Here is a 12,885-nt window from a genome sequence, read left to right as displayed (position 1 = left end):
CTCCAGAAGATGGTGATGGACAGGGAGGCCTGGCGTGCTGCGATTCATGGGGTTGCAAAGAGTCAGACATGACTAAGCGACTGAACTGAACTGACTGATGCACACCTTCATAAATAAAAACTGAATTTATCCTGAAGCCCCTTTTTACCACCACATGTAACTCAATGAACATCACAAAAACTCAATGAACACAAAAATAAAAACTCAGTGAACAACACAGAGCCTTGTTCTATATCGGAAGTTCTCAAGGTGTGGTCTCTGGAGCGCAGACATCAGTATCACCTGGAAAACTGTTAAGAATTAGAATTCACATTTCTTTTTAAACAGCTCAGCTTTTTATTGAATGTGTTACTAAAGAGGTTTAGTCAAAAAGACCAAAGCCCATGTCATCATCAGACTCTTCAGATTCTTCTTTCTTTGCTTCTACTTTCTCTCCTCAGCTGGGGCAGCAGCAGTGGATGGGGCAGGACCTCCTGCTGGTGCAGCACCGGCCGCTGGGGCAGGTCCACCAGCCCCCACATTGCAGATGAGGCTCCCGATGTTGACACTGGCCAAAGCCTTTGCAAACAAACCTGGCCAGAAAGGCTCAACATTTACACCGGCTGCTTTAATGAGGGCATTGATCTTATCCTCTGTGACCGTCACCTCATCGTCGTGCAGAATGAGGGCAGAGTAGATACAAGCGAGCTCGGAGACGGAGGCCATGGTGCGAGCGAGTGCTAGGTGGGGGCTGCCGGGTGCGGTGCTAGTCGCCGGATGAAGTGAGGGCCTCACCCCAAAACGGCCTTAGCTTCCTCCGAAGAACTGAGCACCTTAGCGGCAATGGAGGAAAGAGCTAGAATTCACATTTTTGGATCACACTCCGGACAGACAGAATAAGAAATTTTAGGGATGGGGCTCAGCAATTTGTGTTTTAACAAGCTTTTCAGGTGATTCTGATACATGATAAACTGTGGCCCAGTCTAAAAACACTGCTCAAACAAGATAATGAGTAATAGAGCCCTAGTAAATTTAGAAACTGTAAAGTTAGATAAAGTTAGCCCTTGATTAATATTAGCTATGGGAATTCCCTGGAGGTCCAGTGGTTAGGACTTGGGGCTTTCACTGCTGTGGTCCAAGTTCAATCTCTGGTCAAGGAACTAAGATCCTGTAAGCTGTGTGGCACAGTCAAAAAACAAAAACAAAAAAATTAAAAGGCTGGTTTGTACCTTTAAAAATGGAAGATATATGTACCAAAATAGCATGTAGACTCTGTTGGGTACATTTACAAAAATTGAGGTAACAGGTTTATTTTAAAAGTTAATATTTACAGCATGCTAGAAACTGCATTCTTTTTAACTATTCCAACTTATGAAAAATTGTGGATATCAAATTTTAAATGTAAAAAGGGGCACATGATTATTAAAACTACTTTTGTAGAGGACTTCCCTGGTGATTCAGTGGCTAAGGCTCTGCACTTCCAGTGCAGGGGGTCTGGGTTGGATCCCTGGTCAGGGAACTAGATCCCACATGCCACAACTAAAGAGTTCACATGCTGCCACTAAAAAAACCGAGAAGATCCTGCATGCTGCAATGAAGATGGAAGATCCCAAGTGCCACAATTAAGACCTGATGCAGCTAAGCTAAATATTAAAAGTGAAAAACTTTTGAAGGCATTGAACCAGAGAAATTTGCAGATCTCTTGTCTATGGTTATCTATTTCCTTTTTTTTCCCTTTGGCCAAAGATTAAACCTGTTGCCCCCTGCGATGGAAGCTTGGAATCCGACCCACCAGACCACCAAGGAATTCCCAACCTGTTTACTTTTCAACCACCCTATGGCTGTCAACTGTCAAATCATTGGGGATGGGTGAGGTACATGGATGTGATGACTGAGAAACCAACCCAACTAGCCATGCACTGAACTCTAAAGCTTACTTCCATGGCTGAGAGGTGGCCCTTACGGTAACCCCTACCCCCTCAACTTGGTGTAATGGCCTTACCAGTCTCTCTGCCCTCCTTACCATGAGCCTTGGGACTTCCTGAACTCTCTATGTACCTCTCCTATAAGAAGGCAAAGTTGGGAAAGGTGAGCTTTAGGTCGGATAGAGAGTACTGATCTAGTACAAGTTTTTAAAGCATATTAATAGTCCCTCTACTATATCCTGTAACAAATACCTGTATTGACATACTGTTTGTAAATATATGATTTTCATCTGGCTTTCTGAAACGTTGAAAGCCAGAATGAAGAGTTACAACTACTTTATACTGCTTTCTTCAAATTCTCCCTAGCATCCACATATTCCAGGATAGGACATTTTTTCCTTCTTGCAATAGTTCAAAAAGTGTGCTTAGAGTAAATTAAAAGTAACATACCACACACACCAGTCAAACATAAAGACAAACACAGCACAAAAATACCCAAACAAAACCCAAAGAATAACATCAACTTTCAACCTCAACATACCCATAAAAACTTGACAACAATCTCTGTATCATGACTAAAGGGAAATCATCATCTGTTGACTATTTCCTTTGAGAAGCCATCTTCAGAAAAAGGTGACATATGTAATCATGTTTATATGGACAGACAGCGCTATACATTCTTCTCCCATTTTTACCTCTCTTTTCGTTCACCTCCTACATTACAGACTGTATCTATTTGCACTTCATTTTGTGTATTTCTGTTTGGATGAATTCTTACACATGTGCATTTTAAATTAAATCTGTTTTAACATAGCATGAAAAAAAAAAGACTGACCAGTGCCGATTTAGTTTCAACCGTGTTATATAGGAATCCCAAAGCATCACATTTCCTTGTACTCTGGGAACAATATATAGCCTGAACAAAAGGTTATACAGGGAAGGAAATGTAATTGATTCTGAAGAGCGTGAACATCTGCACAGAATGTGTTGTAAGAGAAAACGATCTCGGAGGGTCCTGCTTATGATGATGAAATGGTTTCTCGTTACCCGGGTCAGAGAAGTAACTGGCTGCCCCTGCCCCCACCCCAAGTCCAATCCCCTAAGTAGAGCGAGATTACAGATGCTAGAAGCTACTTTCTATGACACCAAAACCAACGGAAAGAGGAAGTAGGTACAGAAGACTTGACAAAACTAAGTTTGCCCACTGGTGTTGAAAGGTCAGAGAAACTTTATTCTGGTGCAGATTTTGTCATTAAGTGTAAAGCGATTGTGGCCAAGTCAGTTTCTCTCTCTCAGCTTCGACATGGGAGAGCTGAGTTGGACGACAGACACAGTTCTGTTCTGGTGCTGTCTGCAATGAGATTAACAGACTACTTTTTCATTGAGAAGTCTCTTAAAGTCTCAGACTTTCCATTTCACACGGGAAGAGCAAAAATTCTAACACAAGTCATTTAAGAACATCAACATTTATTTAACATGATAAAAAAGAAATGAGATATGAACATTTGCATTTAAACAATAGTAAGTAGCCTTTAATACTTACATTACGTGTGCTCATTGTATAATATATACACAATGAACATAATTACATTTGTACACAAACTAAGTACTGGATTTGAAAACCTGCTTATTGCTGTACACATCTAGTCCAATGAAGTAGAAGCCCAGTACTTCAAAATACCTACATTTTAAATTGCTTTTTAAGAAAAAGTAAGCGGTAACATTTGTGTTTAAGCTGACAAGAGTGTGGCAGTAACTGCTGACAATGCAATCTGACTGAGAAATAATTATAGCAGGAAACGAGACATACTTCACTTAGCAATAATAAAATGGCACATTTTAAATATATATATAAAATTTTTACAAATTAAGTGTGAAACAAAGCATTGCAGTAGCTGAAATGGGAGGAAGAAGAAAAAAAAAAGGAAAACAAGCTTCACTGGAAATAATAACTAAATTTTCTGTATTGAAAAGTGAAAAGAAATATAAATCCACCCAGACTTTAGAAACATCAAAACCTGGAGATCAGCAACTATGTAAGCTCTGGCTGTAGACTGCACACTAAAAAGCACCTTTACTTATGTGCTTTGAAATCATAGCAGCAAGCTGGTGTCAGAGAAATAACCTTGAGATTACATTACAGAACCTTGAGTGTACATATGGGCCATTAAAGCTGTTTTGGAATAAACATTTTCCAGAAGTGATAAAACGATGCTCTGTGGCCAAAAGCATCAGAACTATGAATTTCATAGATTTAAAATATACTATACAATATCTTCTCACATTGCCAAAGGTCCATGTCCTCAGCTCTGAATGGTTTCAACAGAAGTCAGTATAGCTGAAAAATACAGAGAAGGAAAATTACTTTGACATCTGCAAAGTTAATAAGTGACCCTTTCCTAAAGTAACTGAGGGTGACATTCTCTAACAAAAGAACTGACAAGCATGGCCATGAAAATCCTAAAACATAATAACCATTGAAGGACATCTTCTCTTCATTTCCATAAGCTTAATTGACAAAGCAAAGAAACACAATGCAGTTAAATGGCAATTCAGATGGAAAAAAGGACCCAAACTTCTGGCTGAATCCAAAAGATTGACAAAATGAGCAGAGATCTGTATGACTTTACTAAAATATGTAGTATTATATTAAGCTGCCTACATAGTGGTGTGTCTGTCTTGTGTGAAACCTCCCTAAGTCTTGCCCAAAAAAGTTCAGAAAAATGACACACGCACAACGAGAAGATGGACTGTAAAATAATGCAAACGTGAATGCCACTGGTTGGCTGTGATGGCTGCACGCCACAAGGTTAGAAAATATCCAGCAAACCCTGGATCGCATGCCAGCAGGTAATGCCAATGGTTCTTGGGACAAAAGCAAAACAAAACAAAATCCAATAATAACAACTTACGGAACCTGGCCATGTATTCGAGTTTTAACTGTGAACATTCCTAACTGTCATAATGGTCTGAGTACAGTGAGTTGTAACTTGTTTATTGAACCAAAAGATAATGAGAGTGGCTCTTAGAGTACATGTCCCCACCACGACAGACAGAGGCCATTGATCAATTCTTTGCACAGGAGGCATCAAGGGCACATAATGTTTATTATCCCTGTGTTTGGTGTTATTCTGTCACTAGTGGCAACTGCTACTTCTGAATGTATTTAAAGTTTAAATGTATGAGTGACAGAGCAAAGACACAGGTAAGACTGTAACAAATATGGGGTTTATAACCCCAGAAAGGACGACAATCCTGCAGAGATCCAAATGACAACAAAGCAAGCCTCTTCTGGGCTCCAGATAGACATGATCTCAAATAAAAGTTATAGATACAAGACTGCTGCTGCTGCTGCTAAGTCGCTTCAGTCGTGTCTGACTCTGTGCCACCCCAGAGACGGCAGCCCATCAGGCTCCCCTGTCCCTTGGCTTCTCCAGGCAAGAACACTGGAGTGGGTTGCCATTTCCTTCTCCAATGCATGAAAGTGAAAAGTGAAAGTGAAGTTGCTCAGTCGTGTCCGACTCTTAACGACCCCACATACTGCAGCCCACCAGGCTCCTCTGTCCATGGGATTTTCCAGGCAAGAGTCCTGGAGTGGGGTGCCATTGCCTTCAGTTAAACATAAATCCTCTGGCTGAAAAAAAGGGACATAGGTTACAGCTTCTACCAAAAAAGGTGTGAATGGAAGTAGATTCTAGAAAATGTGAGCACTACTGGATAAAAAACTGAGTCAAGTTAGTGTCTGTAGTCATTTATTTTGAAAATCCAAAAATCAAAGAACATGTTTATAATTATGCTCAAAAAATCTGTAGGTGTTTTCATAGCTTTAACTGTTTAACAGAAATAGGTGGTAATCCTAAGGCATTAAACATTAGAAGATCTGGCATATACGAAGGCATAAAATGCTGACTCTATACCTCACAGCTTTTCTGAAAAATAAAGTATGTAAGTACAAAATTGATGTAAAATGTACCAACTGTTGATAAAGTTTAAAAGTAAGACTTCAGGGAGCTTCCCTGGTGGCTTATGGGTAAAGACTCCACCTGCAATGCATGAGACATGGGTTAGATCCCTCATCCAGGAAGATCCCACATGCTGTGAGAACAGCTAAGCCTGAGCACCACAACCATTGAGCCTGAACTCTTAGAGCCTGGGCGCTCCAACTACTGGAGCCTGTGTGCCCTAGAGCCTATGCTCTGGGACAAGAGAAGCCACCGCAACTACAGAGTAGACTCCATTTGCTGCAACTAGAGAAAAGCCAAGTTCGAGCACAGCCAAAAATAAAGGCTTAAAATTAAGAAAGGAAAAAAAAGGACCTTAGAAAATTATTCTCAGTTCTAAATTGTGGTCAAAGGAATATTGGTTGAGAAAGGGCCCTTCTCCCTGTCCCCACTAGTGGCTTTTAGATAACTACTTTTATGACTTAAAAGTATTCAGAAAAAAAAAAAAAAAAAAAGTATTCAGAAATAATTTCTGATGGATCTTAAAAGATTTTAGATTCCATATCTAGTTGGCTGTACCATGACCTTCTCTTTATCCTTAAAAAGAATTAGCGAACTCTCAATACGGAAGATACGTCACCCTGACTGTAAAAAACATTTCTGGATCAAAATGTAATGACTTGAACAGAATTCTCAGACCCGACTATGGAAAGAACCATGAGCTGGGAACACAGCTGCAAAACACCAGGGGGCCTGTCCTGGCACAGGCCCTTCCCTCCGAGTTTGGGTGTTTTTACAGACAATGAAAGAAGAGACAGGAGAAAATGTGGTCACGGAGTGCATCACTGAAGGGCCGATGTTGGAAAGCTTTATTGCCATGGTTTAAGTTCTTGGTCTACTTGCTCTGCCAACTATCACTAATACACAGGACAGAATTCATTGCAGGTTTTGGTCACTCAAACAACAGAGGAGTAAAAGTCAAGTTGAAAACTTTAACGGTAAACCACAGAATCGAAAGGAAATAACGTACTTGTTGTGAGACTACACACACATGAAGTGTGAGCCTTCCGTGAGCTGCGGCTGCGCGGACGGGACGGGTGACGCGGAGGAGTCGGGAGACGGAGGCAGGCTTTGCGCTAGAACACACCGAGAAAATGGGACAAGGTCAAAGCCGTGGAGACACCTCTGGAGCAGAAAATTCTGACGCTGTGGTCCCAGCACGATAAGAATATGTGCCGGGAAGGAATTATTAGCTGCATTTCGCTTCTGCGTTTTGGCTATTCTGACAGCTAATTATTCAGGATGAAATGTCTCTTGAAGACTGTTTAAAAATTCTTCTTCCTTGTACACCTTAAACTTATATAATGTTATATGCCAATTATATTGCAGTGAAACTGGAAAAAATTAAGAATTCTCTTTTTAATTTTTTTGTTTCAAGGTTAATTTTCAGGTGTCTTTAGTGACTTAACCCTTTCTCACTTTAAAAGGCTTTTCTAGTTCCACGCAGCTAAATATTACAGATGGTTTAAGTGTTGGGGTTTAAATATATCCACATAGCCCTTTGGGCTTCTCTGGTGGCACAGTGGTAAAAAAATCCGGCTACCAGTGCAAGAGACCCAAGATTCAATCCCTGGGTCGGGAAGACCCCTGGAGTAGGAAATGGTAACCCACTCCAGTATTCTTGCCTGGAAAATCCCATGGACAGAGGAGCCTAGTCTGCTAGGGGTTGCAAAGAGTGGGACAGGCCTGAGCGCGCGCACACACACACACACACACCCCCTTTAACCCAGACCTGCTGTATGAATAACCCTGATGTGACCAATGATAATTTTTTGTAAAAAATGAGAATGCCCATGCACATTGCCTTGAAAGTGATGAGAGACAAGGAAAATACAGTGCTTCACATTGGTTACAAAGGAACATAGCTGATAATATACATTTCCATGTTACAGGTATATAAGATACAGAAAATACTCTTAAGAACAGTCCTAGGTAACTGAATTTCATTGTGCTTACCCTTCTGCAAAAAGACTAGGGGTGGGGGGTGGGAGGAGGGAAAGGAAATAGATTTTGCTTATGGACTATGAGAAGGAAAGCTCATGATTTATACTAGTGGTATGATTGCCCTATGCCCTTCCCTTGCCAAAAATCATTAAAAAAGATTTTGAAGAATCCAGAAAGTATAAAAGAATAGCATAGACAAAAATGTATTTTTTTTACATGCTATACAGTTCATGATCTTTTACTATCAGAGAAAAACCCAGATGTGGATTATGGTAGGAGCTAAGTAAATCCATTCTACTATTAATAGTTTAGATTTTCAATCTTCCACAGTTCCCAGAGGGGGAGAGGTTTATGAATATTCTGGGAATGCAATGTCAGAGAGATAGGTAGAATTTCCAAGTTGTAAAAGATCTTCTTAGAAAAAAGTTTAAGGTATGTGTTAAGGTTAAGATCAAAAAAACAAACGAAGGAAGTGACATCCAAGCTGGAGAGAGAGGGCAGTTCTAGTTGCTGAGACAGGACTGGCCCTGGATCCTGAGTAGCAGCAGTCTTCCTGACCATGCAGGTGTGGGAAGGCGAAGACCTCTCAGTCTGCAGGTAATGTTCCCGAGTGGCTCCCTTCCTAGAGTCTCCACACAGCAAATAATTCAGAGGTTCAGAGGAAGCACTGGTGAGAAAACTAGGAAACATGTAATACCTACCTGCCATTGTCTGATTTCCTCTAGAAGCCTCAGGAGTTAGTTCATAAGAAAGAACATTTTCTTCCTGCTCATGAATATCGTCCTTTGTATCTTCTGCAGGGGGGCCTTCTGGTTTATGATTTGGGATCTGTGACTCCTCTTGAGGGCTAATGAAAATAGAAAGGTATTTTAAAATTTGTTATTTTTTATCTATTTTTATTATTATTATTATTTTGGCTGCAGGGCGTGTGGAATCCCAGTTTCCCAACCAGGGACTGAACCCATGCCCCCTGTTTTGCAAGTGTGGAGTCTTAACCACTGAATTGCCAGGGAAGTCCCCCAAATTTGTTACATTAGAATGCAATTTTTTTCTTCCAACTGACTGTTATGAAAAATCTTTACAGAAACGATGCAGCCATCTATATTTCACAACTGCTAACATTTTGCTCAAAGTTTTTTTTAAATCCACATTTTGTCAATTTTGTTTCATTCTAAGCCCTCAGCCTGCTCCTCCCCAAATTATTTTCAACCAGATTAAGGACCTATCACTCAATCTGTAAATACCATCAGATACCCAATCAGTGTTCAAATGACCTCAACTGCTTTATAACATCATCTTAAGAGTTACCTGTTTAAATCAGGATCCAAACAAAGTCTGATTATATTTGCCTGACAAGTCCCTTAATGTCTAATCTAAAACACACCACCCCAAGGCTTCCCTGCTGGCTCAGTGGTGAAGAACCTGTCCGCTAATGCAGGAGACATGGGTTCAATCCCTGATCCAGGGAGATCCCACATGCCTTGGGGCAACTAAGCCTGTGTACCACAACTGCTGAGCTCACAAGCCTAGAACCTGTGCTCCCTAACGACAGAAGTCACTGCACTGAGAAGCCCGAGCACCGCAACAGAGAGGAGCCCTGCTCAAAGCAGCTAGAGCCAGCCCCAGAGCAGCAATGAAGACCCAGTGCAACCAAAAATAAATAAGTACATAAAACAAAACCCAAACTAAAAGACCCCAGATTCACTTTTGCTATTCATTTCAGAGATAAAGGCACTCCTATTACATGAAATCACAGTATTTCTCTTTTCTAGCACTGAGAATGTTTTTATGGAGGGTGAGATTGAGGATATGCATTTTAAAAGGCTAGTTAACAAATACAGTTAAAAATAAACAGAAAATCACTATAATTTTTGGAATGCTTATCAGACAGCTTAGACAGCTGATCAACGTCTGTCATTATACAGACAATGGTAAGGTGCTTACTTCGCTATAGCTTGTGTGCCTAGAGATAGTTAGGAAGTTTGAGATCAATATGTACACACTGCTATATTTAAAATGGATTACCAACAAAGTACTACTGAATAGCACAGGGAACTCTGCTCAATGTTATGTGGCAGCCTGGATGGGAGGGGAGTCTGGGGGAGAATGGATACACGTATATGTCTGGCTGAGTCCCTTTGCTGTCCACCTGAAATTATCACAATACTGTTAATCGGCTATACTCAAGTATAAAATAAAAAGCTAAAATCACTTCCTAGGTGTTTAGCACAGAGTTAAGTGCTGTACATTTATTTTCTTATTTAAATTACAACACACCTGTGAGATGGTTACTACTATTACCCTCATTTTTACAGGTGAGATACTCGAATTTAAGGTTATGTAACTTGCGTAAGATCCTACAGCTTGTAAGATATTACGGGAGTGGCATCTAAGACCTCTAACCATGAAGTTTACCATTTTTAAGAAGGTGAATTTAATTTAGTGAATGATCCCTTTGTTTGCTTGTTTGTTTTCTCTAATTATTACCTGTATGGCACATGTTCAGGCACCTCTTTTTTGTCTCCTTCTTTATCCATCACTTCCTCAGAATTCACTCCATTTGGCTCAGGTGTGAAAAGTGTTTCAGAAAAAACATTTTCAGTTTTTTTAAACTATGGAAGAAGGAAAAATTTGCTTTTTCAAATGATTATTTTTTACCATATTTGCTATATAAGTGAATTATCTAGAATGATTCCCAAATAAAAGTTTATTAAACACTATACCATATCAAATATTTACTGAAATATATTTTAGAATCAAGTATATTAAAAATAGTGACATCCTTTCCTACATCAGAAGGACAAAAAGTATACTGCCATTAGCTGGCTGCTTTGGGATTAAAGATTCTTTAATTGGGGTAATGGTAATTTATTCCAGCCTCAACTGATCATGTTTTAAGTTTTCAGTTAACCCAGTTTTTGACTTGGCTGAATGTATTGATGGAATTACACGAAACCTATCATTTCACTGAGATCAGCATCCTCTGTGACAGAAAGCCACACAAAACTATCTTCAACCTTCCCACCTGATCTCATCTTAAAAAATTTATCCCTTTGGAATATGTGTCCTAAAATAATCTCGCTACCTCTCCGCCTAAATCCGTATTTTGAGGTTCAGCTTCTTTTAGTTGAACAGTGTCTGTGGCAGGAGTGTCATGGTTTGACTTCACATCATTTTCTCTGATGACAGTGTCCAGTTCCTTAGAGTTATCATCCTTTCTTCGAGCCTGTTCAACAGATAGACAGTATTTTAGATTCATACTATACAGGTATGTGTAGTTTCCAGATAGTACCTGCTAATTTTTTTTTTAAGTTGGCCCTTCATTTGCAAAGTTTCCTTATGAGAAACAACAGTAGCATCTTATATATGTTAATCGTCTATTTGGTAATGTGTAGAATGTACAGTTACTCAACTGTTAACCTCTCCTAGAAATGCCTGCTCTCCAACTACGCTAAGAGATTTCCATGATGATGGGGAGGCACTTTCAGTTAGTCCACATCAACAAACAGGGATCGACCAACTGAAGCCTCTGGAAAGGTTCGCTAGTCTGCTCTGATTTATCAATCAGGATAACCAACAAACAAATAATAAGAGATGGAATGGTGTCTCTTTATAAGACTGAAGTTAAAATGTGCTGCATAGTACAACTTTTATTCCAGCTCTCCCCTGCTACAATTTAGGTCATGCTAAATTAGGATACAGAGTATTGCACATTTTATTGGGAGGGGAATTGGGGACTATCTTACATGGAAATTTTACATTTGTTGAAAGCAAATTTTATCTTCTTGTTATTTCTGTGACATATACAGGACAGGTTATGTCTTTACTGATTTATAGTAGAGGAGATTAAGTTTACAACCAATAGGAGGGCAGTCAACAAGTAATTTAGCCCAGGTTTTTTGAATCCAGGGCTATTTCCATTTTACCAAGCAGTCTTGGCATACCATAAGAGTTAATAATATAACTATCTATGTTGCCAATATTTAAAAGCCCATCTACCATGTAACTCTATGATTCTAAGATTCAACTGATATTAGATTTACCCACAAGAATGAGTAAAAACAACCGATATATATACCTGGGTAATCCTGAATGGATTATCCCTTAAATTTGAAGGACTTGGTAAAGGTGACTGGTCTAAAGCACCAATAAGGTTTAATCCTTTTTTCTTTTCCCTTAAGCATGCTTGTTGATGCCTCCTGATTCTTTCCATTTGCTCTTCCACAGTCATCCTAGGTCGAGTGCTTTCAGCTAAACAGAGCTGTACCACTGCACTTCTTGGTCGTTCCTTTAAATTAAAAATAAACAGATGAATCCTGAATACAGGGTAATAAGTATGTAAAAATAAAAAAATGTTTAAAATGGACTTCCCTGGTGGCACAGTGGATATGAACCTGCCTACTAATGCAGGGGACATGGTTCAGTCCCTGGTCTGGCAAGATCCCACATGCCACAGAACAACTGTGCCACAAAAGTCCTTGCTCTAAAGTCCTCGAGCGGCAACTACTGAAGTGTGCAGGCCGTACAACCCGTGTTCCACAACAAGAGAGGCACCACAACCAAGAGCCCACACACCACAATACAGAGAAGCTCCCGATCGCCACAACTAGAGAAAAGCCCTTGAAAAAAGAAGCAGTGAAGATGCAGCACAAAAATAAACATAATATTTTTAATTAAAAAAAAAAAGTGTTTTAAAATGCATTAATTTTGTTGGCAAAACCAAAAGTGGCAGGTTTAGATGTCATTTACATAACACCAGAAAGGCAGATTACTTTACGAGTGCACTGATGCATGATCAGTGATGGAAAGCGAGAGAGGTGGGAGGTAGGAGGAAGGGGAGAAAAGAGGAACTTAAGAAAGGTATTTGCTTGTTTAAAAAAAAATACCAAACGGTATGGCAGTTCTGCAGTGACCCTACGTCACAGCGCTAAAATGGGAAATTGTATAAAACTCAAATTAGGAGAAAAAAGAGGCATAGCTTCTAAATATCAGTAATTTTTTTTTTTCCTATGTTGCACAAGATTTTCATTATGGGA

At 39.7% G+C, this 12,885-nt stretch overlaps 1 protein-coding gene, 1 long non-coding RNA gene and 1 pseudogene across 20 annotated transcripts in view; 1 reads left to right on the top strand and 2 right to left on the bottom strand.

Moving 5' to 3' along the window:
• The window catches only part of LOC123333209, a 32,074-nt gene that overhangs the window by 13,279 nt on the left and 5,910 nt on the right, over positions 1–12,885 (top strand). The gene's annotated exons all lie outside the window — the stretch shown is intronic.
• Positions 323–861, bottom strand: LOC102407236 (annotated as a pseudogene).
• The window catches only part of PLEKHA5 (pleckstrin homology domain containing A5), a 258,725-nt gene continuing 249,194 nt past the window's right edge, over positions 3,355–12,885 (bottom strand). For all 19 annotated transcript variants that reach the window (XM_025283335.3, XM_044941219.2, XM_044941220.2 and 16 more), the window contains 6 exons: positions 11,928–12,137; positions 10,935–11,075; positions 10,337–10,461; positions 8,551–8,696; positions 6,876–6,981; positions 3,355–4,242 (listed from right to left, as the gene is read on the bottom strand). In XM_025283335.3, coding sequence (XP_025139120.3) covers positions 6,887–6,981; positions 8,551–8,696; positions 10,337–10,461; positions 10,935–11,075; positions 11,928–12,137 — 717 coding nt within the window. In that variant the 3' untranslated portion in view covers positions 3,355–4,242; positions 6,876–6,886. The remainder of the gene's footprint in view (positions 4,243–6,875; positions 6,982–8,550; positions 8,697–10,336; positions 10,462–10,934; positions 11,076–11,927; positions 12,138–12,885) is intronic.

The sequence above is a fragment of the Bubalus bubalis genome, chromosome 4 (assembly GCF_019923935.1).
Source record: "Bubalus bubalis isolate 160015118507 breed Murrah chromosome 4, NDDB_SH_1, whole genome shotgun sequence".
NCBI lineage: Eukaryota > Metazoa > Chordata > Mammalia > Artiodactyla > Bovidae > Bubalus > Bubalus bubalis.
The sequence above is the reverse complement of the archived record's forward strand: the minus strand, read 5'-3'. Positions and strand labels throughout refer to the sequence as shown.